The sequence below is a fragment of the Pectinophora gossypiella genome, chromosome 17 (genome assembly GCF_024362695.1).
Source record: "Pectinophora gossypiella chromosome 17, ilPecGoss1.1, whole genome shotgun sequence".
NCBI classification, from domain to species: Eukaryota; Metazoa; Arthropoda; class Insecta; order Lepidoptera; family Gelechiidae; genus Pectinophora; species Pectinophora gossypiella.
Genome location: NC_065420.1, coordinates 4,346,286 through 4,370,244, shown reverse-complemented (window position 1 = coordinate 4,370,244; position 23,959 = coordinate 4,346,286). Strand labels below are relative to the sequence as shown.

Here is a 23,959-nt window from a genome sequence, read left to right as displayed (position 1 = left end):
TTTTTAATGTTATTTGACATCCTTCTCATACCAGCATGGCCACTACTAGGTAAGAGATGGAAGTCATTCAATATGACACGTCTGTCATCTTTATTTTCTACTCTTTCAATATTATTCAAAATATTGACTCTTGGTTTGAATTCATTCTTTAAGTTTTTTATCTCATTTGTCAATTTATTTATAAAGAGTTTATTCTCATTATTTTTTATTATATATATTTCGTTTATGTTTTCGCTTTTACATATTTTGTTCAGCTCTGTCATAAATTCGCATCGCGTCACTTGCGATTCAGAGTCGAAATATTTTATGTACATTATTTTGTTCTTTGGTACATAACATAATGATTTAGTTTCTTTACTAATGAAACCTTGTTTTTGTAACAACTTATATCGTTTTTGTTCAATGAATGTTAATTCAATTGATTCCGGTGATTTGATATGTGTACTTACGACTTTTGGTTGATCAGGCCTCAAGTCAGTTTGCACCATATCATCCGACGAATAATCTTTCATGTTTAATTTTGTAGCTTGTGCTCGCGTTGTCACACATACTACACTCTCGTGCATTTCCTTTAATTCATCTGATGTCATGCGGATTCGAGACAAGGCATCTGCAGCTGCATTGTTCGATCCTTGCACGTACTCGACTTCAAAATTATATTCTTCTAACGCAAGTCTAAATTTCATAAGACGGCTAGAAGGGTCTCTCATGTTAAACAGATAAACCAAAGGTTTATGATCGGTTTTAATTGTAAAACTTCTCCCATACAAATATACATGAAAATGTTTAACCGCCCATACAATAGCTAATAGTTCCTTCTCTATTACTGGATAATTACATTCAGTTTTATTTAATGTCCTACTAGCGAATGCTACGGGTTTATTATTATTATTTGTCAATATTGCGCCGATAGCATAATTAGATGCGTCAGTTTGAAGTATGAATTTATTGATTTCAGAAAAATCAGGGTAATCTAATATTGGGGGTTGTACTATGCACGCTTTAAGCCTTTCAAATGAATTTTGGCAACTTTCGTTCCAATTATAATTTACATTTTTCCTACAGAGTGTATTTAATGGATGTGCGATTTCTGCTAATTTTGGAATGAATTTTCTGTAATAATTGGTAAAAGCTACAAATCTTTTTACTTCATCTGTATTTTTTGGACATGGGTAATTTTTTACTATTTAAATTTTTTCGGGATCGGGTAATATACCTTCCTCAGATATGATGTGACCTAAATATAATATTTGTTTTTTTAGAAAATCACATTTTAAAGGATTTAATTTTAAATTAACCTGTCGTAATCTTTGAATTGCATTCGATACATTGTTTAAATCAATTGAAGTCTAGATGATTTAATCTATAAAACATCCACACCAAATAGGGAACACGCCGCCGCCGGTTTCATATTCGGGATTCGCGCGAGGCGTATCTCCAAAGGCAGGGTCGCCATGTACTATCGGACTGATCGAGGAGATGAGTGAAACCAGTGAATGCTAGTTTTAGACTGATCATATATTTCTTATTATAAAAGATTACAGTTTGTACCTTATACATAGTAGGTATAACTTATCTCACTACAGACGGCACACGAGAGAATTTTTGTATAGAGTGTCCGAGGTGTGCTTGCCTCTCAATTTAAGGTCGCAGGTTCGAACTCAGCACAGGCCTAAACCAATGATTGTCGAATTCATGTTTGGATCATAAATTATTATCACGTGCTCAGCGGTGAACGAAAACATCGTAAGGAAACCTACATTCTCGAGAAATGCATTTCGGAGGTATGTGGCCTAACCTGTATTGGGCTGGTTGTCCCTTTGCGGGAAGACCAGCAGGCAGTCGCTTCAGTAAAAAACAGGACCTTTAAAATCATCAGATTAGGTAAACGGACCGTGTGAAAAACGGGATAATGCTAGGGATACGATGAGTGAGGTGTGCTACTCACGAACACGCTACTTTAGAACCACTTCACCGCTAACCCTGTCAGTGCGCGGTGTCCTGTGAAAATTGCCTAAATGTTAAAGCAATGCTCAATGTGCCACAAAGGTGTAACTTAACAATGTTAAAGTCAACCCTCCCTATCCATTCCCTCGTCGTCGTTTAATCCCAATCCTACTTCTGACACCAAATGTTAGGGTTTCGGGATTAGAAGGAAACTCACTAAGTCCAAGAGAAAACGAATTTACGTCACCGTCACTTCACTTATTTCGCACTTTACGCGTCACTTGAACACTACACGAAACACTTCACTTAACTGCACTAGACTTCACTTCCACTGTTTCTTTCCTTTCACTTTTCCCCTGTTGGGTTGTAAGGCTCGAATAATAAATTTCCACTCCTCACGATCTTTTACAGCGTCTGTAGCTTGCTCTCATGACATGACGAGAGATTTTAATTCCCGGTCAAACTAAAGACGCTAGGTCTCGCTGGAAGCCCCCTTTTGCGTTTTCCACGCGCATACCAAAGTCTCTCTCTCCTTGGCATTTATTATTCCCATCTGATGGTGGGATCTATGCCTTCTTCGTAAGTACTTCTCTTCCACTTCGCTCTATCAGACGTGTCGTTCTTGGAGACATTGCACATGCACAGGTCCTTTTTGATCACATCCGCCCATCTTGTTTTTTGTCGTCCTCTTGGTCTAAGCCCTGGTATGTTTAGATTGGCTGTAACATTCCCACATAATCTGGAGGTTTTCTTTTTACGTGCCAAAACCAACGGAGCCTGCTCTCTTGCGCATACCAAAGTCTGAGCTCGTCAAAAACCAATCCACCGGCATTTTCGTGAGCGGATATCATATCAGCCTCCACAGTATTTTGCTTCCCCATATAAACAGACAAGAATAAAATTTATAACGGCCATGGTTTTTTTTCCGATCCCAATTAAGATACGGGTGTATAAGCAAAGATAACAATCCCTTTTTATGAATACCTAAAATAACTGTTTATTCGTTTGTAAAAGAGGCTGAACAGCTCAATGAACACGATACAAATGATAATATTAATTATTTTCAAGTTAACGGAACGACATCTTGTCTCTCATTATCTCTCATTGAATCGGATAAAATGATCGACTGTCGATCTAGAGGTTCCGGATTCGAATCCCAAAGAGGACAATGAATTTGAATTTGACATTTCGAAAACAAACGCAACGCAGCCGCAACGTCGCCGCGTCGGGAAAAAAAGAATAAAGTAATTCTTTTTGTACCGTATTAAATGGCGATACGGGTTACCTATATATATATAGGTAACCCGGTCCCAACCAATTGGGACTACCCCAAGGTAGTTACAGGTACTTCCATCACAAGATGAACTAAGTACTCACACCTCACCGAGCTTTCTGTTGGACCAATATATCCCCTCCGGTTGATTGTGGGGAGGCCTGTGCCCAGCAGTGGGACGTATATTCGTATATATACGTATATATTATATTATATATAGCTACAAACCCATGTACTGACTGACTGACTGACTGACTCACTGACAGGGTTGTTCTCCCAGAAGGAGCGTCGGGGGGTCAAAATGATGTATGGGGGATGTGATCCAAATCTTCCGGTGAGTATGGGAAAACTTCCAGATCTTGGAAAACTGCTCCGCATCAGGGAGACACCCTTCAGTCTGGCGCAACTATTATACCTAGATCAATTATTTTTTCGCAAAACCTATTTAAATCTTGGTCAAATTCTATCGTGGGTGAAAAAAAATCAAAATGGCGGAAAAACAAGATGGCCGCCATACAAAATTTTGTTTTTTCAGAAAATGTCTCGGTGGTAAAAATTATGTATAAGTATGTAATCAGAACGTCTTGTTGAGTATGGAGACATTTCTCTTTCTTCAAATCTGCTCCGCATCAGGGAGACACCCTACGGCCTGGCAAAACTATAAAACCTGGAGCAATTTTTCTTTCGCAAAACATATTTAAATCTTGGTCAAATTCAATCCCCGCTGAAAAAAAACCAAAATGGCGGAAAAACAAGATGGCCGCCATACAAAATTTTCGTTTTTCCCGAAAATGCCTTGGGGGTAAATATGATGTATGAGGAATGTGATCGAAACATCATGTTGAGTATGGAAATACGTCTCGATCTTTGAAAACTGCTCCGCATCAGGGCGGCACCCTACGGCCTGGCGAAACTATCGCATCTGGAACTTTTTTGTTTTTACGAAACCTATTCAAATCTTGATCAAATTCTATTGTCGGTGAAAAAAAAAACAAAATGGCGGAAAAACAAGATGGCCGCCATACAAAATTTTCGTTTTTCCTGAAAATGCCTCGGGGTTAAAAATTGTGTATGGGGTTGTAATCGGAATGTCATGTTGAGTATGGAAGTACTTCTCGATCTTTGAAATCTGCTCCGCATCAGGGAGACACCCTACGGTCTGGCGAAACTATCGCACCTAGAACTTTTTTGATTTCACGAGACCTATTTAAGTCTGGGTCAAATTCTATCTCGGTAAAAAAAATGGCGGGAAAACAAGACACGCGAGCAGCTTGCTGCGAGCGAACCACGCGACATCTAGTTATTATATTATATATAGCTACAAACCCATGTACTGACTGACTGACTCACTGACTCACTGACAGGGTTGTTCTCCCAGAAGGAGCGTCGGGGGGTAAAAATAATGTATGAGAAAAGTGATCTGGGTCTCCCGGTGAGTATGGGAAAACTTCCAGATCTTGGAAAACTGCTCCGCATCAGGGAGACACCCTACAGTCTGGCGCAACTATTAGACCTGGATCAATTTTTTTTTCGCAAAACCTATTTAAATCTTGGTCAAATTCCATCGTGGGTGAAAAAAAAACAAAATGGCGGAAAAACAAGATGGCCGCCATACAAAATTTAGTTTTTCCGGAAAATGTCTCAGGGGTAAAAATTGTGTATGGGAGTGTAATCGGAGTGTCTTGTTGAGTATGGAGACACTTCTCTTTCTTCAAATCTGCTCCGCATCAGGGAGACACCCTACGGCCTGGCAAAACTATCGCACCTGGAACGATTATTTTTTCACAGAACCTATTTAAATCTTGGTCAAATTCTATCGCGGTAAAAAAATGGCGGGAAAACAAGACACGCGAGCAGCTTGCTGCGAGCGAACCACGCGACATCTAGTATATTATATTATATAAAGCTACAAACCCACTGACTGACTGACTGACTGACTGACTGACTCACTGACTCACTGACAGGGTTGTTCTCCCAGAAGGAGTGTCGGGGGGTGAAAATGATGTATGGGGGGTGTGATCGGGACCTTCCGGTGAGTATGGGAAAACTTCCAGATCTTGGAAAACTGCTCCGCATCAGGGAGACACCCTACGGTCTGGCGCAACTATTATAGCTGGATCAAATTTTTTTTCGCAAAACCTATTTAAATCTTGGTCAAATTCTATTGTGGGTGAAAAAAAATCAAAATGGCGGAAAAACAAGATGGCCGCCATACAAAATTTTGTTTTTCCAGAAAATGTCTCGGGGGCAAAAACAATGTATAGGGGCGTAATCGGAAGGTCATGTTGAGTATGTAAATGCTTCTTGATCTTCAGAAACTGCTCCTCATCAGGGAGACACCCTACGGCCTGGCCAAACTATCACATCTGGATCAATTTTTTTTCCGCACAACGTTTTTAAAACTTGGTCCAATTTTATCGCCGGTGAAAAAAAATCAAAATGGCGGAAAAACAAGATGGCCGCCATACAAAATTTTGTTTTTCCAGAAAATGTCTCGGGGCTAAAAATTATGTATGGGGGTGTGATCGGAACGTCTTGTTGAGTATGGAAATACTTCTCGATCTTCAAAAACTGCTCCGCATCAGGGAGACACCCTACGGCCTGGCGAAACTATCACACCTGGAACGATTCTTTTTCCACAAGACCTATTTAAATCTTGGTCAAATCCAATCCCCGGTGAAAAAAAAACAAAATGGCGGAAAAACAAGATGGCCGCCATACAAAATTTTCGTTTTTCCCGAAAATGCCTCGAGGGTAAAAATGATGTATAGGGATGTGATCGGATCGTCATGTTGAGTATTTCAATACTGCTCGATCTTGAAAAACTGCTCCGCATCAGGGAGACACCCTACGGCCTGGAAAAACTATACAACCTAGAGCAATATTTTTTTCACGAAACCTATTCAAATCTTGGTCAAATCCAATCCCCGCTGAAAAAAAAACAAAATGGCGGAAAAACAAGATGGCCGCCATACAAAATTTTCGTTTTTCCCGAAAATGCCTCGGGGGTAAAAATGATGTATGAGGAGAGTGATCGAAACATCATGTTGAGTATGGAAATACTTTTCGATCTTCGAAAGCTGCTCCGCATCAGGGAGACACCCTACGGCCTGGCGAAATTATCGCACCTGAAACTTTTTTGTTTTCACGAAAGCTATTTAAATCTTGGTCAAATTTTATCGCCGGTGAAAAAAAACAAAATGGCCGAAAAACAAGATGGCCGCCATATAAATTTTTGTTTTTCCAGAAAATGTCTCAGAGGTAAAATGATGTATAGGGGTGTGATCGGAACGTCATCTTGGAAAATTGCTCCGCATCAGGGAGACACCCTACGGCCTGGCAAAACTATAGCACCTAGAACTTTTTTGATTTCACGAGACCTATTTAAGTCTTGGTCAAATTCTATCGCGGTAAAAAAATGGCGGGAAAACAAGACACGCGAGCAGCTTGCTGCGAGCGAACCACGCGACATCTAGTTATAATATATATACGTTGGTTCAACAGAAAGCTCGGTGAGGTGTGAGTTGGGATATAGTCATTAGATTACGTTATCTTATGTCGTGTTACCTTATTAACACTTTCAAGGACAGAACGTCTAATGACGTTCCGATTCCAAGTTGTCATACTCTCATACTACCTATTGTGAACCATCAATGACCCATGGTCTCTGTCCGTGAAAAGGTTAAAAAAGTACTTTTACCTTTTTTTAACATAGACAATATCACGACCCGCTAAATGAATGTCAAAAATACTTTGTGAGACCGTCCTTTGGTAATGGCCCGGTTAAAATTCAAGCAAAGGATGACGTTCCATTATTTATCTTTTATTAAAACTACGAGGGACCAGTGTGTCCAAGTCAACATATACGTACAAAGGAAATGAATTGTAAAGGCAGTGTACAATTGTGTGCCTTCGTAACTGGCTCACTGAGTCGCTTTGAACCAATCGAGGTAACCAGGTCCGTTTGAAAGGTCACTGTTGGAACCATTCCAATATATAACTACGTACTCCTACAATACCGACTTAGATACCTACCTATTATTATATCAAAATGCGAAAGAAAAATATAATTATGTCTTTACAATACAAATACAATCGCTTTAAGCGATAAGGCCGCCATTTGCCATGTACTTAGATAAGAATCTTTTTGTAATTCTCTCTCTTTATTTAAGACCTGCGCTCTTGTCTAGGGCGTGTAGAACGGTGGTTGCCCCAATCGCCTTCCGTTCCGCAGTACACCGACCAATTTCTCAATCGGTGATGTTCTAGCTAGAGCCCTACCAGAATCCATGTCATCCATTTTCTTTTTGTAATTATTTATTTTTATTTTAGTGCAATAAAGTATATTTGTATACAAATATCATTTCTTTCTACCCGTCCCTTTCTTTTTGAGCGGATAAGAAAATGAAAGGTATAACTTAAAATAAAATTAGACTGCATCTGCAGGAATTAGCACCACTGGTTTATTATAACAAGGTATGTGTGTGGCTAGCGGCGCACGCAGACATGAGTACAATGCACTTACATAACAGTTTAAGGCCCTGCGCAGACGACAGACTATCCGTGACGCACTTTTTAGTCTGTGAAAATATAACCTATGCAATTATATGCAGTAACGCACACGACGCGCAAAAAGTCCGGCGCGTTACTGCATATAATTGCATAGGTTATATTTTCACAGACTAAAAAGTGCGTCACGGATAGTCTGTCGTCTGCGCAGGGCCTAAAAGTTAAATACACTAGGTAACTAAGTGGAGACGGAGCGGAAGTGCTTGTAGAGTTGTGGTTTATCCCGGATTAAACCAAATATCCGGATTATACCAAACATCACTGTGGTATTTATTTAGCCCCGTATATTTCCCGTCGACGTGATCCCAAAATGTTTAGCAGATTTATTAACGAGATATTCCTGATCGAAACTTCTTATCGTGTGGGTTGTGAGGTGGATTATCAACCTCATCAACCCTGGTGTCAGGGTTATTACTGAGCCGCCAAAGGCCCCTAACATGGTTATGTAACGTCTACTTACTTACATTAGTGAGTAGTAACCGGGACCAACGGCTTAACGTGCCTTCCGAAGCAGAGATCATCTTACTTTCGGACATACAGGTAATCAGCCTGCAATGTCCTAACCAAACTAGGGATCCCAAAGTGATTAAGATGGACCCAAAGGAGGTGAGGTCAACGCCCGATACGAATTGAAGCGGGACTGAGAGTTACCGATCTATACATAGTACCTATCTAGTATTCTTCGCGCTGTCCCACAAGTAAAACAATTTTCTTTTCCTCATAAAATAATATGTCATACCTCGAGCATACATGCTGACATCCAACAGCAAGGCTTCCCTGTTCTGCCGGGACTCTCGCTCATTACCGTCCAGTTCTCTCACCGCCTTCAGCATACCAGCTCTGCGTAGGCCCCATTCTAAGCTCTTACCTGCGAAAGACAAGGAACTGGTGTAACAATTTCTTATTTAATTGACCTATTAAATAAAAAAAATTAGTAAATTTATTTATTCAAGGAAAGCCAACATGATACTAGGGTTTTCCAAACTATGGCTCGCGACCCACCGGTGACCCATGTATGGCCCACTGGTGGGTCACGAGTAAATATACAGTGAGCCCTGCCTGTACGTAGAATGACACACCGACTGAGCTAAACTGCGACTCCCGCTACGGCGAGTATCTTTACGGCGAGCGAGTGTTATAATAGCGGGAATCACCGTTCGGAGAGTCGCTTTGAATATAATAATTCGCGGTACCTACCGCCTCTAATTGAGTGGAAACGGAATAAACGCCAGGGCTACTGATACTACTGACCTTATAGGTAAGTAAGTACATAAGTAATAAAACTATCCCAAATAAAAACCTCACAAATAACCAAAACCGAGTGGTGAAATAAAAGTGAAAACAAACACAAAACAGTGATGTGTTGCTCATGAAGAGCCTGCTGCGGAATTTGCCAATATCAGACACTCCATCATTCGTCGGACGACACATCGACAGCCAACAAATACTAACTGAATTAGTCTGCCAGTATTGCAACGTTCAATACATACATACATACCTACATACATAAACAGCCTATATACGTCCCACTGCTGGGCACAGGCCTCCCCTCAATCAACCGGAGGGAGTATGGAGCATACTCCACCACGCTGCTCCAATGCGGGTTGGTGGAGGTGTTTTTACGGCTAATAGCCGGGACCAACGGCTTAACGTGCCCTCCGAAGCGCGGAATCGTCTTACTTTTTCGGACAAACAGGTGATTCAAGCCTGAAAGGTCCTTACCAAACAAAGGACAATCTCACAAAGTGATTTCGAAAATGTCCCCATCGGGAATAGAACCCGGACCTCCAGATCGTGAGCCTAACGCTCTAACTACTAGATCACGAAGGCTGTTCTAGCAACTATTATATTACATTTATTAATCCAGTTACGGTAATAGCTCGCGTTTGACCACCATCTCACCTGGGGCCTGTTTAATAAAACTTACAATTGTAAATTACAACGACAATTTGATGTTCATTGCGTAGCTAATATGAAACTGCAAAATATTCGTGATCACACACTCCGCAATGTACATCAAATTGCCATTGTAATTTACAATTGTAAGTTTTATTAAACAGGCCCCTGATGGTAAGTAACGATTGATTCAATGTGGCCTTTGTAAACCACCTAATCTTCTTCTATCGTGGTTCTATCGTGCTGGTGTTAGGATTATTCTTTACAAAAAAGGTTATTATAAAATTAGTGATTATTTAAAAGATATGAATGAATGGGATTAACTGTCTGAGAACTGATATTAGGCAGCTAAATTACTCAATTGTATACCAATATTTTGTTTTTTTTTTTAAAAGAACGTCTAGGGCCCTGTGCCGAGGTTTTTCTTGCAGTTTCTTTTCCCCGGCTATATAGGTTGTGAGAAGCTGCAGTAGTTTTAGGCGGATGAGACTTTCGTTATGTAAAAATTGACGATTCAAAGTGTAACTATGTTACCTACTGAATAAAGATATTTTTGAATCTGAATTTGAATTTAGGATTATAACTGAGCCGCCAAAGGCCCCTGACATGGCTTATGTAACGACTATTTAGTAACATCGGTAAATAGTAACCGGGACCAGAGGCTTAACGTGCCTTCTTACTTTCGTAATCATGTGATCAGCCTGTAATGTCCAAACTCGGGATCACAAAGTGATTTTAGTGATATATCCCCACCGGGATTTGAATCCGGGATCTCCGGGTCGTGAGCTCAGCGCTCAAACCACTGGACCACGGAGGTCGTTAATTAAATACCACCATACGATTTGTATTTTTTTTATTTCATATCAAAATAGCAGCAGATTGCCTTCTGTCTTTCACCCTAACAATAACCCTAATGTACGTATTTACCCACCTACGTATAATTCGATCTGTGGTAAGAACTCTCACGTAAAACGAACTCTCACGTAAAGCTTAACTCTTACTAATATTATAAATGTGAAAGTTTGTGAGTATGAATGTTTGGATGAAACTACTGAATGGATTTTAATGAAACTTTTCAATAATGTAGCTTATAAGTACATGAGACTAACACATAGGCTACAATTTATAAAGTAATTGTGTGAATTGTCAAAAATATGACGATAAGTGTCAAGTAAGTAGGAAAAAATCTACCATCTGCCAGAATTGCCGGCGTGTTCTGACAAAACCGTTACACATATGTTACACCTATGATTAGAGCTGTTTAGTGGTATATATACGATTTTTTGCAATTAATAAATTTAAAGTCTATACCCTCAATTTAATCATTTAAAAAATCGGAAATTCTTACCGCATAAACTGAAATCCGCGCGGACGAAGTCGCGGGCGGCCGCTAGTAGAGGTATATCATAATATTGACAGAACAGTCAGAAATAGTTCGTAATATGTCAGTAACAAACAATAAATCAGAAGCTCGTTCTTATCAACTGTTCAGCTGGGAGTTGGTCGAATTAACTTTATGACCATATTTTTTTTTTGACGTGACTTATTGTAGATTTGCCGCAGATGGCTTTAACTACTTGGCCGGACAAATGGAGAGCGCTGAAAGCTGTCCCCCAGTGCATGACCATAGTACTGACTCTAAACAATATTATATAAAATGTTATTTGTCGGCAAAACACGTAGTACTACTTCTAAAAAAATACAAGCTAAAAAAAAATATATATAATATAAAATTACAAGCTTTTATTTTTCATTCTCAGCTTGCTCTCACGGTTGTCGCCTCAAACCAACTTTATGAAGTCACAATAATGAAAACTTTGTTAAAGAAAATGTCGCAATAAATTTTACTTTATTTCTTTCTCTTTGACCCCGCGACACGCGGTCCAACTGTGGTCCAACTGTGGCTTTACGGAGACGCATAGCTGTAGGATTAATGCATTAACAACTTATAAAAATAAATTTTAAAATTTCAAATAGAGTATGGAACAGACAATTTTAAATAACTTGAAAAAATGAGGAGGTTCACAATTCGACGCATATATTTTTATAGTATACTTATCTAAATTTTTTGTGTTTATAGGTCACCACCAATTTAAGAGCCACGCTCTTGTGGGTGTAGTATTCTCCATGCTACTTTTTTAGGGAACAATACGGCAGTGGTTTCCTTCTTGCCGCCCCGCAGTACTCTGTCTGACGCGAGTGGGATGGCGCCCGGAATAGTTTATTTCAAAGCCGTACTAACACCGCCGTGCCGTGCGTGTTGTGCCGTGTTTATAGATAGATAAATAAAATACTTTATTGATCACCAGATACAGAAATAGGGACAACAGATACAGAAAGGCACAACACGCGGCTTTATTGTTTTATCTAGAAAGATTTTTTTTTTCCATGCATATCACGTGACCCCATCCAAAATATTTCTGCTTTCGTCAACACTTCTTTTTCTATCATATGGGTTGCGAGGTGGAGTACCAACCTCATCGACCCTGATATCAGAGTTATTATTTAGCCGCAAAACACCCCATGTAACACACGACTCATGTAACAACTACTTACTTACATCAGTAAGTAGTACCCGGACAAGGTTTACCTAATAAGCATATGCGATTGACATAATAATTATGTGAGCCACATGAAATTTCGTTAGCCTATGTGAATTCCTTGTATTTTCATTTACTTGAATTCCTTTCATTTTTGTGACGTCCCCAGGCATATCAATCAATGTGAGATGGTATGTTCCATATTGTTTTTCTCATTGTTCTTCCATCAAACTGTGATAAAGGAGCCTGGCGTAGTATACTCCTTGCCCCTTTCATTTCTTTATTGAAGGCAAGCTATCGACGAATATAAGCTCAAGGTTATATCCCAATTGAGGATTGATAGGTACATACATAAACTCACGCCCATTTCCCACCAGGATAAGCAGAGTCTGTAGAATTTGCTTCGATCCTGACACACTTATCTTGCTTCCTTCACATTCATCGATCGCTTCATACACGCACGCCGGTTCAGAGTAGATCGCATTAAACCTTCAATATTCAATATATTCTTTATTTGCACCTACCTTACCTTTTCTAAGGACATCTCCAATTTGGTCAATGTAAGTCCTACTAAGTACTCACACCTCATCATCACCAACCCATTAACGTCCCCACTGTTGGGGCACGGGCCTTCCCTATGGATGGATAGGGAGATCGGGCCTTAAACCACCACGCGGGCCCAGTGCGGATTGGTGGTTATTAACGACTGCTAATGCAGCCGGGACTAACGGCTTAACGTGCCTTCCGAAACACGGAGGAGCTCGAGATGAAAACTTTTTTTTTGTGGTCACCCATCCTATGACCGGCCTTTGCGAAAGTTGCTTAACTTCAACAATCGCAGACCGAGCGCGTTTACCGCTGCGCCACCGAGCTCCTACTCACACCTCACCGATAATATATTATTATAAGTCTTACTATAAGTTTGCGTTCGACCATAATGTAATCTAATTATTTGTGTTGATAGCAAATACCAAATTGCCTACTCACTCTAGCCTTGAAGTCTCCAAGTTTATAATAATGTTTTGAAAACAGACTATTCATGCGAGCTGCAAGCAGGCTGTTCTAGTCCTACGATGTTCGTGTTAAAAAGGAATAAGTCTTTTGTAAGGTTTTTTAACTATTCCCTTAGATTCTTACACGACGCGGTGCACCCAGAAACACAGGGTGTTGGTCTGTTAGGCATCAGCGGGCTTCGCTTAAACCGCAACGACCTCCGAATAGTAGTGGGCAGCATTACGGGTCACTGCCCACTTAACAAATATCTATTTAATTTAGGGATAACGGACAGCCCACTTTGTAGAGAATGCAAGGGAGTGTTAACGGGTAAAAATCCTCAAAGGAATGGGGTCGCTCCGCGAAGCCTGTGAAAACCCCAGGAGGCTTCCGAGCTTCTGGAAGGAGTTAGGTTGGCTTACGTAGTTAACAATAGCACGCATAATGGGCCATCTTAGAATCTAAATGCGGAAAACAGAGCCCACTAACTAACTAGGCATCAGCGTATTTCATACAAGTCAATGCGACCTTGCCGACTGCTTTACCGTTAACCGCATCGGCGCGCGGTACGTGTGAGAATCGCCTTAAGGGTGCAGGGACCCTAGTCTAGTTCCTATCCGTTACCTAGATGGCGTACGTATAGCGGATTCAGTGTAAAACGTGAATAATTTAGTCTTTTTCTTTTTTATAATTATTTTTAGGCTTCATTTTATTTGTGCGACAAGAGGTAAAATAGTAATTTATTTCGTTTAAATTATTGATTAAATATACATTCCCATACAAAAGTATTTAACTAAGTTTCTGTAATTTATGTTACAAATACACGTAAATAGTCCTTCACAATTTTTTTTATATGTTTAAGGTTGTTTCTAGTAATAAGTAGTAAAATAACATTTAAATAGGAAGTTGTCAATAACTCGGGGTCTGAACCCTGAGTAAACCTGAGGAAAATAGGAAGGGTTTATAATATTAAAACTTTTTTATTTGAAATAGGAAATTTTGAATAGCTTCAGACCCAGAGTAAACTTGAAGAAAATAGGAAGCGTTTATAATATTTTTTATTGTTTGTAGGTTCTCTAGACCTTCAAGTGGTGGCAAAAAGGTGTAGAGCTCGTTTAGTTTAGTTTATCTATGACAAAAAAAAGATCACCGAATGGTGTGGATACACTTACGCCATCTTAAAAAAGCGGAATTTACACTGTCTGTTCCCAGCCTAAACTCGTGACAGCTTTCCCTCTTGATGTGGATATATTGGGGTTAATAAACTGGCTCATAAGTTCTGGTTTATCACGTAAGTATGTCCTTAGAGTTATGTATATTGTCCATCAACTTGATGAAACACCTGAGGTTGCTTTGGTTATCTTGTACACATATGGTAGACGTAAGTTAGCTGCTTAATAATGTATTTTAACAGTTTTATAATACACAAAACGACCTTTTAATATACCATAGCGGAGCTACGTATATCGTAAAGTTTGCGGACGAGTGGAGTGCAAAGTTGAAATAAGAAATATTTGCTCATACTTGTATGGCGGGCGTTTTGCGCTCACTTGGCACTTCCTTCTGTCTTCCATTCCGTGGTTGACTATAGAGTTGTGATTCGTATAAGAGGTGATGTGAAAATAAGAAGGATTTGTATATAAGAGTTACTATTATGATTATTAAGTCACTGTGGTCTACTGGTTCACTGGCTGGTTTCTCCGGTACCGGACTTGCACCAATGAGTTGACCGAAAGTAAGATGATCCGTGCTTCGGAAGGCGCGTTAAGCCGGTCCCGGTTACTACTTACTGATGTAAGTAAGTAGTCGTTACATGAGCCATGTCAGGGGCCTTTGGCGGCTCAATAGTAACCCTGACACCAGGGTTGATGAGGCTAGTATTCCACCTCACAACCCACACGATAAGAAGAAGACCAATGAGTTATTAATCTATTTGATAATTGGTATAATCGTGAGCTTATGTTATGGTATAATAGCTCCGCGGTGGAGAAAGATAGCGTGCTTGGTATTCTAAGTACCACTAGGTAAGTATTTAAAACCACGCTTCAATACGAAGGGAGATTCCTGGTTGTACATAAAATTGTCCATATCTAATACAAGGATTACGTGGGAAAGTTGTATGTGCATCTGTTTGTGTATGAATTCAGATGATGTACGTTGACGTCATGCACACGCAGCGTCCGACTGTCCATATAGACGAGGTGGCATTTGCCGCCGATCTAACTCGTACCACGCATTGAAGGTATTTGTAAAACTTTATCTATATTGAAATATAAACACTAATGGTACTGAATTAGAAGTTCTGTTTAATAGATGATGCGATTACAAGTCAGTCAGAACACAAATTACTTACCAACAGGTAAGTTGATAAGTCATTTGCGAACACGCTGCCAGTATCGGTAGCGGTGTAGAACAATAACACGAATGACTTACCAACAGTAAGACGGAACAGCTAAGACTTATCTAGTAGCAGAGCGACCGTATGCCCAGACGAACGTCTGGAACGTGGGATCAGTTCCGGATTGGATAGAACAAGAACCGAAATGACTTACCAACAATAAGAGAGAACAGGGCAAACTTGTCTTGCTACAGACAAGAGCGGCTGTGTTCTAAGCCGAACCTCTTGAACAAGTTGGCGGGGTCGATATCAAGTTACCTAATAAAAGTTCGCAAGTAACTTACCAACAGTAAGAGAGAACAAGTCAGACTTGTCGAGCAACAATGCGACGTGGGCCCAGCCGAACCGCTCGAACACGCTGGAGAACACCCTGGGCAGGCGACACTGGCAGTACGACATCCGAGTCAGGGTCGGGTACTTGCCCTTGTCGTTGAAGAGCGTCTGCGGCTGGAACAAACACTTTCATTTTAATCGGGTCCAGAAATCCATCAACAATCTACATACTTACAAAGATCTTTAAAAAATACATAAATTTATAAATCTTCATCATAATCTCCCTAGCATTATCCCGTTTTCCGGTTTTTTACAGCAGCGACTGCCTGTCTCACCTTCCAACCCGCGAAGGGAAAACCAGCCCAATACAGGTTAGGTCACATACCTCCGAAAATGCATTTCTCGGGAATGTAGGTTTCCTCACGATGTTTTCCTTCACCGCTGAGCACGTGATAATACGTTATTTCGATGGCATCTACAAAAATTCACCCTACAACTTCATACAAAAAGCCTTGTTTTTGTCTAGGGCCCTGTTCCGAGGTATTTCTTGCAGCAGTTTTAGACGAATGAGACGTTCGACAAAAAACATATTTATGTAAAAAAATGACGATTCAAATTGTAACTGTGTTTACTAATGAATACAGATATGTTTGCGTATGACTGATTGGCGGGCTGTGTAAGCTTGAGATTTACACACGTTTTCTAAGATGTTAACTCCAACCTTCCTCAACTCCCAATCTCCTCAGTTGATGCTTCAAGGACTTCCTCGAACTCAGCTCGCAATCGGTATTCTTAAAATACGAAGGCTCAACCTTAATTCGAGTTTTCTCCAGACATGATATCTTTAATTAAAACACATAATAACGGGTTTGAAGGTTTTATAATACCGCGTTTAAAGTAGGAATATGAGACTCCCGATATTTCGACACTGTTGCAAGTGCCATGATCACGGGATAACTGATTAGATTGGAGTGGAGTAGGTAGATCCATAATTTTCTACGGGCAGACATATCGGTCTACCCTCTTTCTTTGCCGGTTATTGTTTGTTTGTTGTTGGTTGCTTGTTCCTACTTTAAACGCGGTAAGAACCCGTTATTATGTGTTTTAATTATGATAATAACCGCGTAAACTTAAAACAACGTATGATATCTTTAATTTTGTTGGCAGTATGATATACTCGTACTCTACTCTTGTGAATAAAGTCCTCAAGACGAGCACGTAAACGTCAACTTAAAATACCAGAATGCACAGCTTTAACAACTCTTCTAAGAGTTGAGTAAGTCTTCCTCCACTCGGCTCGGCTTCAGCTGATAACATCTTAAAATACATATGCAGATGTTAACTTTAACATCTTACAATACATTATTATCTTAGTCAATCGCGCTCTACTCCACCTCACCGCTCATAAACCTCAGGCTGTGACAAGAACAAGCTTGCAGACTGTAATACAAACTTAAACAACAGATCACGTCTCAAAAGTTCCTTGGAAACTCATTTTACAACCTGTAATGATATTACACGTAGAAACTTTGAAGCGTATTAGGTAACTGAGGTTGCAGTGCTGCCAACCCAACGACGTAGATGCATAGATTCATACATACATGCATACATAAACCAACTCCTGTAATCCCCACTGGTCTAGTAAAGCTGCTACCTCATTGTTATGCTCCCTACGCAAGTGAGATTACCATAGTAAACGTCACTCTGTCTGTATAGCTTAGTGTCTTATTTAATTTATTTAACAGATTATAATACACAGGACAGAACATAGTAGGTATGTGACTCAGGCATCGAACAAAGAATAACACTTCATACAGGGTGTCAGTGACATCGTAAAGAAAACTTTGACGGATGATTCAGACCATGTTTTTGGTTTGATATGAAGTGGAATTTTCCGTCGCCAAAGTAATTTAAAAAAACACAAAAAAAAATATGAATCTTCCGACGTAAAATTCCACTTGATATTAACTCTAGAATAATAGTCTGAATCATCCCCCTCAGTCTCTTCTCTCGTGTGGGTCGTGAGGTGGAGTACCAACCTCATCAACCCTGGTGTCAGGGTTACTATTGAGCCGCCAAAGACCCCTGACATAGCTCATTGAACGGCTACTTACTTACAGCAGTAAGTAGTAACCGGTACCAACGACTTAACGATCCCCCTCAGTATTCGTTACGATGTCACTAAAACCCTGTGTAGAATAGTAACTCTCGACTCCGCACCAATTTGTGTCGGGCGCCGCGTCGACCTCACCCCTTCTGAGTCTTACTTTAGTCTTAAATGGCCGTAAGCCGCTAAGGAGTAAGGGGGAAAGCGTGTGAACTACATCTCGCTCGCACTGACACGTTAGACAGCACACGGTAAGAATGACATGTTGTATGGAAACTTCTTATTGTGTAGGTTGTGAGGTGGAATACCAACCTCATCAACCCCGGTTTCAGGGTTACTATTGAGCCGCCAAAGGCCCCTGACATGGATCATGTAACGACTACTTACATCAGTAACTAGTACCCGGGACCAACGGCTTAACGGCTTCCGAAACACGGATCGTCTTACTTTCGGACAATCAGGTGATCAGCCTGTAATGTCCTAACCATGCTCTCATTACTCATGCTAGCACTCGTTAGTTTACTCGTATATAACTCAACTTGTGTGGTCGAACACTGACTTTCCAAGATACAGGGTGCTTAGTTTGTTGAGTTTAACAATCGTGTACAATCTTTACCCACTGATGTTTCCTAAGTGTTAACTAATTTAAACTTGTACAAGTCTTGCACAATAAAGAATTTATTGGTTTTATTTATTTAACTAGGGATCACAAAGTGATTTTTTGTGATATGTCCCCACCGGAATTCGAACCGGGGCCTCCGGATCGTGAGTCCAACGCCCAACCACTGGAACACGGAGGCCGTTGTTGTAAGGAGTATCTGACATACACCCTTCTCTACCTTTATCTACCTCTCTCTCTCTCTCCTTGGCATTTATTATTCCCATCTGATGGTGGGGTCTGCCTTCTTCGTACTTCTCTTCCACTTCGCTCTATCGGACGTGTCGTTCTCGGAGACATTGCACATACACAGGTCCTTTTTGACCACATCCGCCCATCTTGTTTTTGGCCGTCCTCTTGGTCTAAGCCCTTTATCCTTTCTCTACCTATTTAGCTTTAATGTACGAGTAAGTAAACCGTACCTTAGTTCCTTCAGGCAAGTTGTTCAGCTTATGGATTCGACTGACAACACTCGCTGGAGTCTCCAGTTCCCCTTGCGACGGTGGCTGTGACAAACAGAAAAATCATTTGAATAAGTAGAATTTAAAAATGTAACAATTTATTAAATCAGACCACGGGGACTAAAAAAGGCCACGAAGCGTTGAGGGCTCTCACTCAGTTTCATTTGCGGTGTAGGTAGAAATTTCAACATTATTAGTTTATTTAAATACTGACGCAGTAAGCTTGGGGCAAGCTTCTTAGTCCCCCCATCTGACCACTGATTTGGTAAAACGTTCCACGCATATTTATATTGTTATTGTATACTATAATTATGTTACAAGAGTCGGGTTTTTTGTCAGATTTCTAATCTTATAACTATTATAGCACCCGTGTTGAGAAAGATCTCAAAAAAAATATATTTCCTTCTTTCTATTTCTGGGGGTTTAAATGGGTCCACATAGAAGCAACAATTCATCAACAATTCATCTGAAAAAACAATATTGCAATTTGACATTTACGCATATAAAAGTACGTGTGCAATGCAAACAAAATGTCAAATAGCAATATTGCTTTTTTAGTTGAATCGCTTCGATGTGGCCCCATTTAAACCCCCAGAAATAGAAAGAAGGAAATATGTATTTTTTTGAGATCTTTCTCAACACGGGTGCTATAATAGTTATAAGATTAGAAATCGGACAAAAACCCGACTCTTGTAACATAATTATAATATACAATAATAATATAAATTTGCACGGAACGTTTTACCAAATCAGTGGTCAGATGGGAGGACTAAGAAGCTTGCCCCAAGCTTACCGCGCCAGTATTTAAATAAACTTATAATGTTGAAATTTCTACCTACACCACAAATGAAACTGAGTGAGAGCCCTCACCGCTTTGTCTGGCCAGACAGTTAATGGCAACAACAAGTCACGAAAAAAAATCACAAAAATGCTGCAAACGACCTCGAGTTTTAATAAATAGACAAGTTTTTATTTGTACCACTGCACATTTTTTTTACTATAACTTCATTCTTCCGATTTCAAAAACTCTAGAACAACATCCGTGTTTCCCTTTTGAATTACGGCACGTTAAAAAAGTCATAAATCAAAGAAAAATCGCGAGAAACCCCGTAAATCTAGGGAAAAAAGGACGTTTTGCTAAAGGTATCTCGTTTTACATAGAAAAGCAGTTTTAACGAGTTTTTGCTTCGCACAATGGCGTTAAAATCTCCGCTTATTTAGTAGAAATCTAGGTCTAGGAATTTAAAGGGTCTTTACAGGTAAAAATACTACTTACATAAAGCTTACATAGCCAAAACACCATTCGAAATGACGTAGATTCAAAAATGTTACATTGACCTTCAATAAGTTGTATGATAATTACTTTAAGTAAATGATTCTAATTTCTTAGCATTTCTAGTTATTTTCATTTTTAAGGCATATACCTCTACCCTCCGACCCCAATAATCATAGACAACCTCTTATATTTAAAAAAAATTTTCTTCCGTCCCATTCAGTAACCATTCTAAATTCAATACAATACAAATGTACTTTATTGCACACAACATACAAAAGAAGTTTTACACGAAAGATACAGTACAATCTGGCGGCCTTATTGCTAAGCAGCAATTTCTTCCAGCCAACCAGTGGTAAAAAAGAAACATACAAAATTCATACTATAAACATCCAAATCCCCAGTCATTATCCTTCCATAGTATTCTCTCTCACTTTCTTATCAATCTTACGTTCCATTCTTCTCACTTTCCTACATATATTCATAACATTCATCCTGACAGAAATAAGATAAGGTAGGTAAACAAATCCCTTTCGATTGAATTTCCTATTTGAAAATAGGATAAATGAAATAAGAAAAAAAATGGTATATATTCGATAATAAACAACTAGACCGACTAATATCGTTTATAGAACAAATACCAACTGTGAGCCGAGGTAGCCCAGTTAATAGAAAGCTTGCCTTTCATTTGAGGTCGCATGTTCGACTCCAGCACAGGCCTAAACCAATTATTGTCGAATTAGTTTTCGATTTCATGTTTGGATCATAAATAATTATCACGTGCTCAGCGGTGAACGAAAACATAGTTAAGAAATGCATTTTCGGAGGTGTGTGACCTGACATGTATTGGGCTGGTTTTCCTTTCGCGGGATGTTATAAGTAACGACTTGACTTCAGTCTACATTAATCTTCGATAGGCTGTTCTCTTCTCACCATAAAGTTCATCGTATCTATCTTAGGGCTTCGAATCAAGAATGGCTGCAAGTTGTCTTTGATTACTTGTGGCTCTGCTCACCCTGTAAGGGATTACGGGCGTGACTTTCGTACTGCGCGCGCACTATAATATCCCAGATAGCTCACACTTATATCATAATGTACGAGTACTATTGCTGTACAGTATTTTATTGAGAAAGATGTCGTAATAAATAGCGTAGCACCGTAACGGTCTGGCTACGCCCCGTAGCACATGACTACAAAAGTAGTCAGTCGGACGTGGAATTTTAAATCAAATTAAAACAAAGGTATATTGGAAAAGGATCTTTAAAGGCTTGTACCTAAGTAACTTTTACAGCGAGCTCCTCATTTTATATTCGTTACGAGTTAATACACTCGATTAGGTTAAAATATCAAAGTAGTAAAATACAGACTAAAAATATACAGCGATAAAATACTTTATTATTCTCATATAATACTTAGAAGAATAATAACAATAATAATTTTGATTGTTTTACATCTACCCTTCACCAGCTAGGTTTAAGCCTCCTGATAATAGCGGGTGAGCCTTTAGCTATTAACAGGGCACAAATCCTGCAAACCACGTAATATAAATTATCTCACATGTGGCTTTTCGCTATTGTTCTTGTTAAAGTAATTTAAATTTACTTATTCAATTTTATGTAATATAATTATGTTTGAAATCAGAAATAATTTATTGCAAGAAATATTTTGTTTCAGTCGAATTGGATTTTACTGTAATGGCTGAATGTAAAACTGTAAAAATAAAATAAAACATAAAAGTCGAATTACGTGGTTTGGAGCCCGAACCGGGAATCGACCCGTGAACCGCGCGAACAAGTCACGCGTTCTTCAAACAGAGCTATCAAAGAATTATTAATATTTTAAATTAGTATGAAAAATATGAATACTTAATAATAATATGTATTTTTTAATAATATAGGCTCGCGTTTGACAATCTCACCTGGTGCCTGTTTAATAAAACTTACAATTGTAAATTACAACGACAATTTGGTGTTCATTACGTAGCTAATATGAAACTGCAAAATATTTGTGATCACAAACTCCGCAATGTACATCAAATTGTCATTGTAATTTACAATTGTAAGTTTTATTAAACATGCCCCTGATGGTAAGTGACGGTGTGGTCTAGGATAGATCATGCTTACCTAGCAAATGCTTATTCACTCTAGCTTCTAATAAAATTATATTTTTGTAACCAAATGATCGAACAGCCTTATCACTAATTTAAGAGCCACGCTCTTGTCGGTGTAGCATTCTCCATACTACTTTTTTAGGGAAAAATATGGCATCCCTCTTGCCTTCCGCATCGCAGTACTCCAAAGCCGCACTGTGTCCTCCGTCTCTAAATAGGTACTGACAATTACTGCTGCCCTCTGTCAGATTTCAGGTTACAGTCCGTTCCGTCATGCATTACCGTACCGATGGCTCCCACATCCGCCTCTGCAACCATTGAGGTCTTCTCCCGTATCCCCGGGCAAGAGTTCTACGTTATACTCCGTAAGTCTAGGTCCCTGTCCGAACTCAGCCACCACCTCACTCCGGTCTACTGAAGCCCCTAACATTACCTCTTATACAAAATGCTATAACTATGTAACATCACAAGTCTAGGCGACTAGTCCCTTCAACTGAATAAAGCAGCTAACTGTGTACAAGATCGGTACCCTAGGTATCCGTAGGTCTGGGTCCCTACTGAAGTAAGAGGCGCCTAACCCCGCGGCAAGGACGCGCAGAATTGCCTTAGTGTAGGGCAGAGATAACTCTGTCCCCCCCTGGGGCCGGGTAATGGTCTTGTATGAAACCAAAACCAAAGGCAATAGTTGAATGACCTTTAACAACCTGAACCATCTATTATTTCAGCAACAATTTAGGTATTGTCTTGTAACTGATAAGTTCAACTGGATTTATTTAGGAGGCGATAAAGTACACATCAATGGATACCGTGTTATTATTGCGCATCCAAACCGACGCGTCGGGGAATATTGAGAGTTATAGGCCAGTGATTCTGTATCGAAACATGGTACTATCATTTCTCATTCTTCTTCTATCGTGTGGGTTGTGAGGTGGATTATCGACCTCAACAACCCCAGTGTCAGGGTTATCATAATATAATTGCTTTTATAATTATTTATATCATATTTCTGATCAAAAAGTCGATAAACTTCCAAATTTATCTTCAAAAAAACACGCGTTTAAAAAAAAGTATTTGGAACATTAACATTAAGAATTAAAATCCCCTGTAAAATGTAATGTAAGTAAACATTTTTATAAATGTAACATTTTATTTTATTTTGAATGCTCGTATATTTCTATAATTCGTATAATGGCATTCAGTTCTGTTCATCCATTACAGTTTCTTTCCTTTTTTAATTATATTTAAACGTATAAAGTATATAACTTTATCTTTTCGAGAAACTTTCGAGTTACCTTAGTAACAAAATATCCTTTGATTTGAAGCCGCTAAATAAAACATGAGAAATAAATTGTTGGTGGACATGATAGCAATAGCCTGCAGCGGTGCAAACGAATGGTTGCCATATGAAGACATGTTTGTTTGATATTGAAGGGTGTTAGAGATATTGTACCGTATACTGAG

At 39.4% G+C, this 23,959-nt stretch overlaps 1 protein-coding gene across 1 annotated transcript in view; it reads right to left on the bottom strand.

Annotated features, from left to right (window-relative positions):
- Positions 1-23,959, bottom strand: part of LOC126374614 (atrial natriuretic peptide receptor 1) — a 107,313-nt gene that overhangs the window by 50,650 nt on the left and 32,704 nt on the right. The window contains exons 3-5 of the mRNA XM_050021304.1: positions 19,077-19,160; positions 15,901-16,057; positions 8,529-8,657 (exon numbers count right to left, since the gene is read on the bottom strand). Of these exons, the coding sequence (XP_049877261.1) occupies positions 8,529-8,657; positions 15,901-16,057; positions 19,077-19,160 (370 nt within the window). The remainder of the gene's footprint in view (positions 1-8,528; positions 8,658-15,900; positions 16,058-19,076; positions 19,161-23,959) is intronic.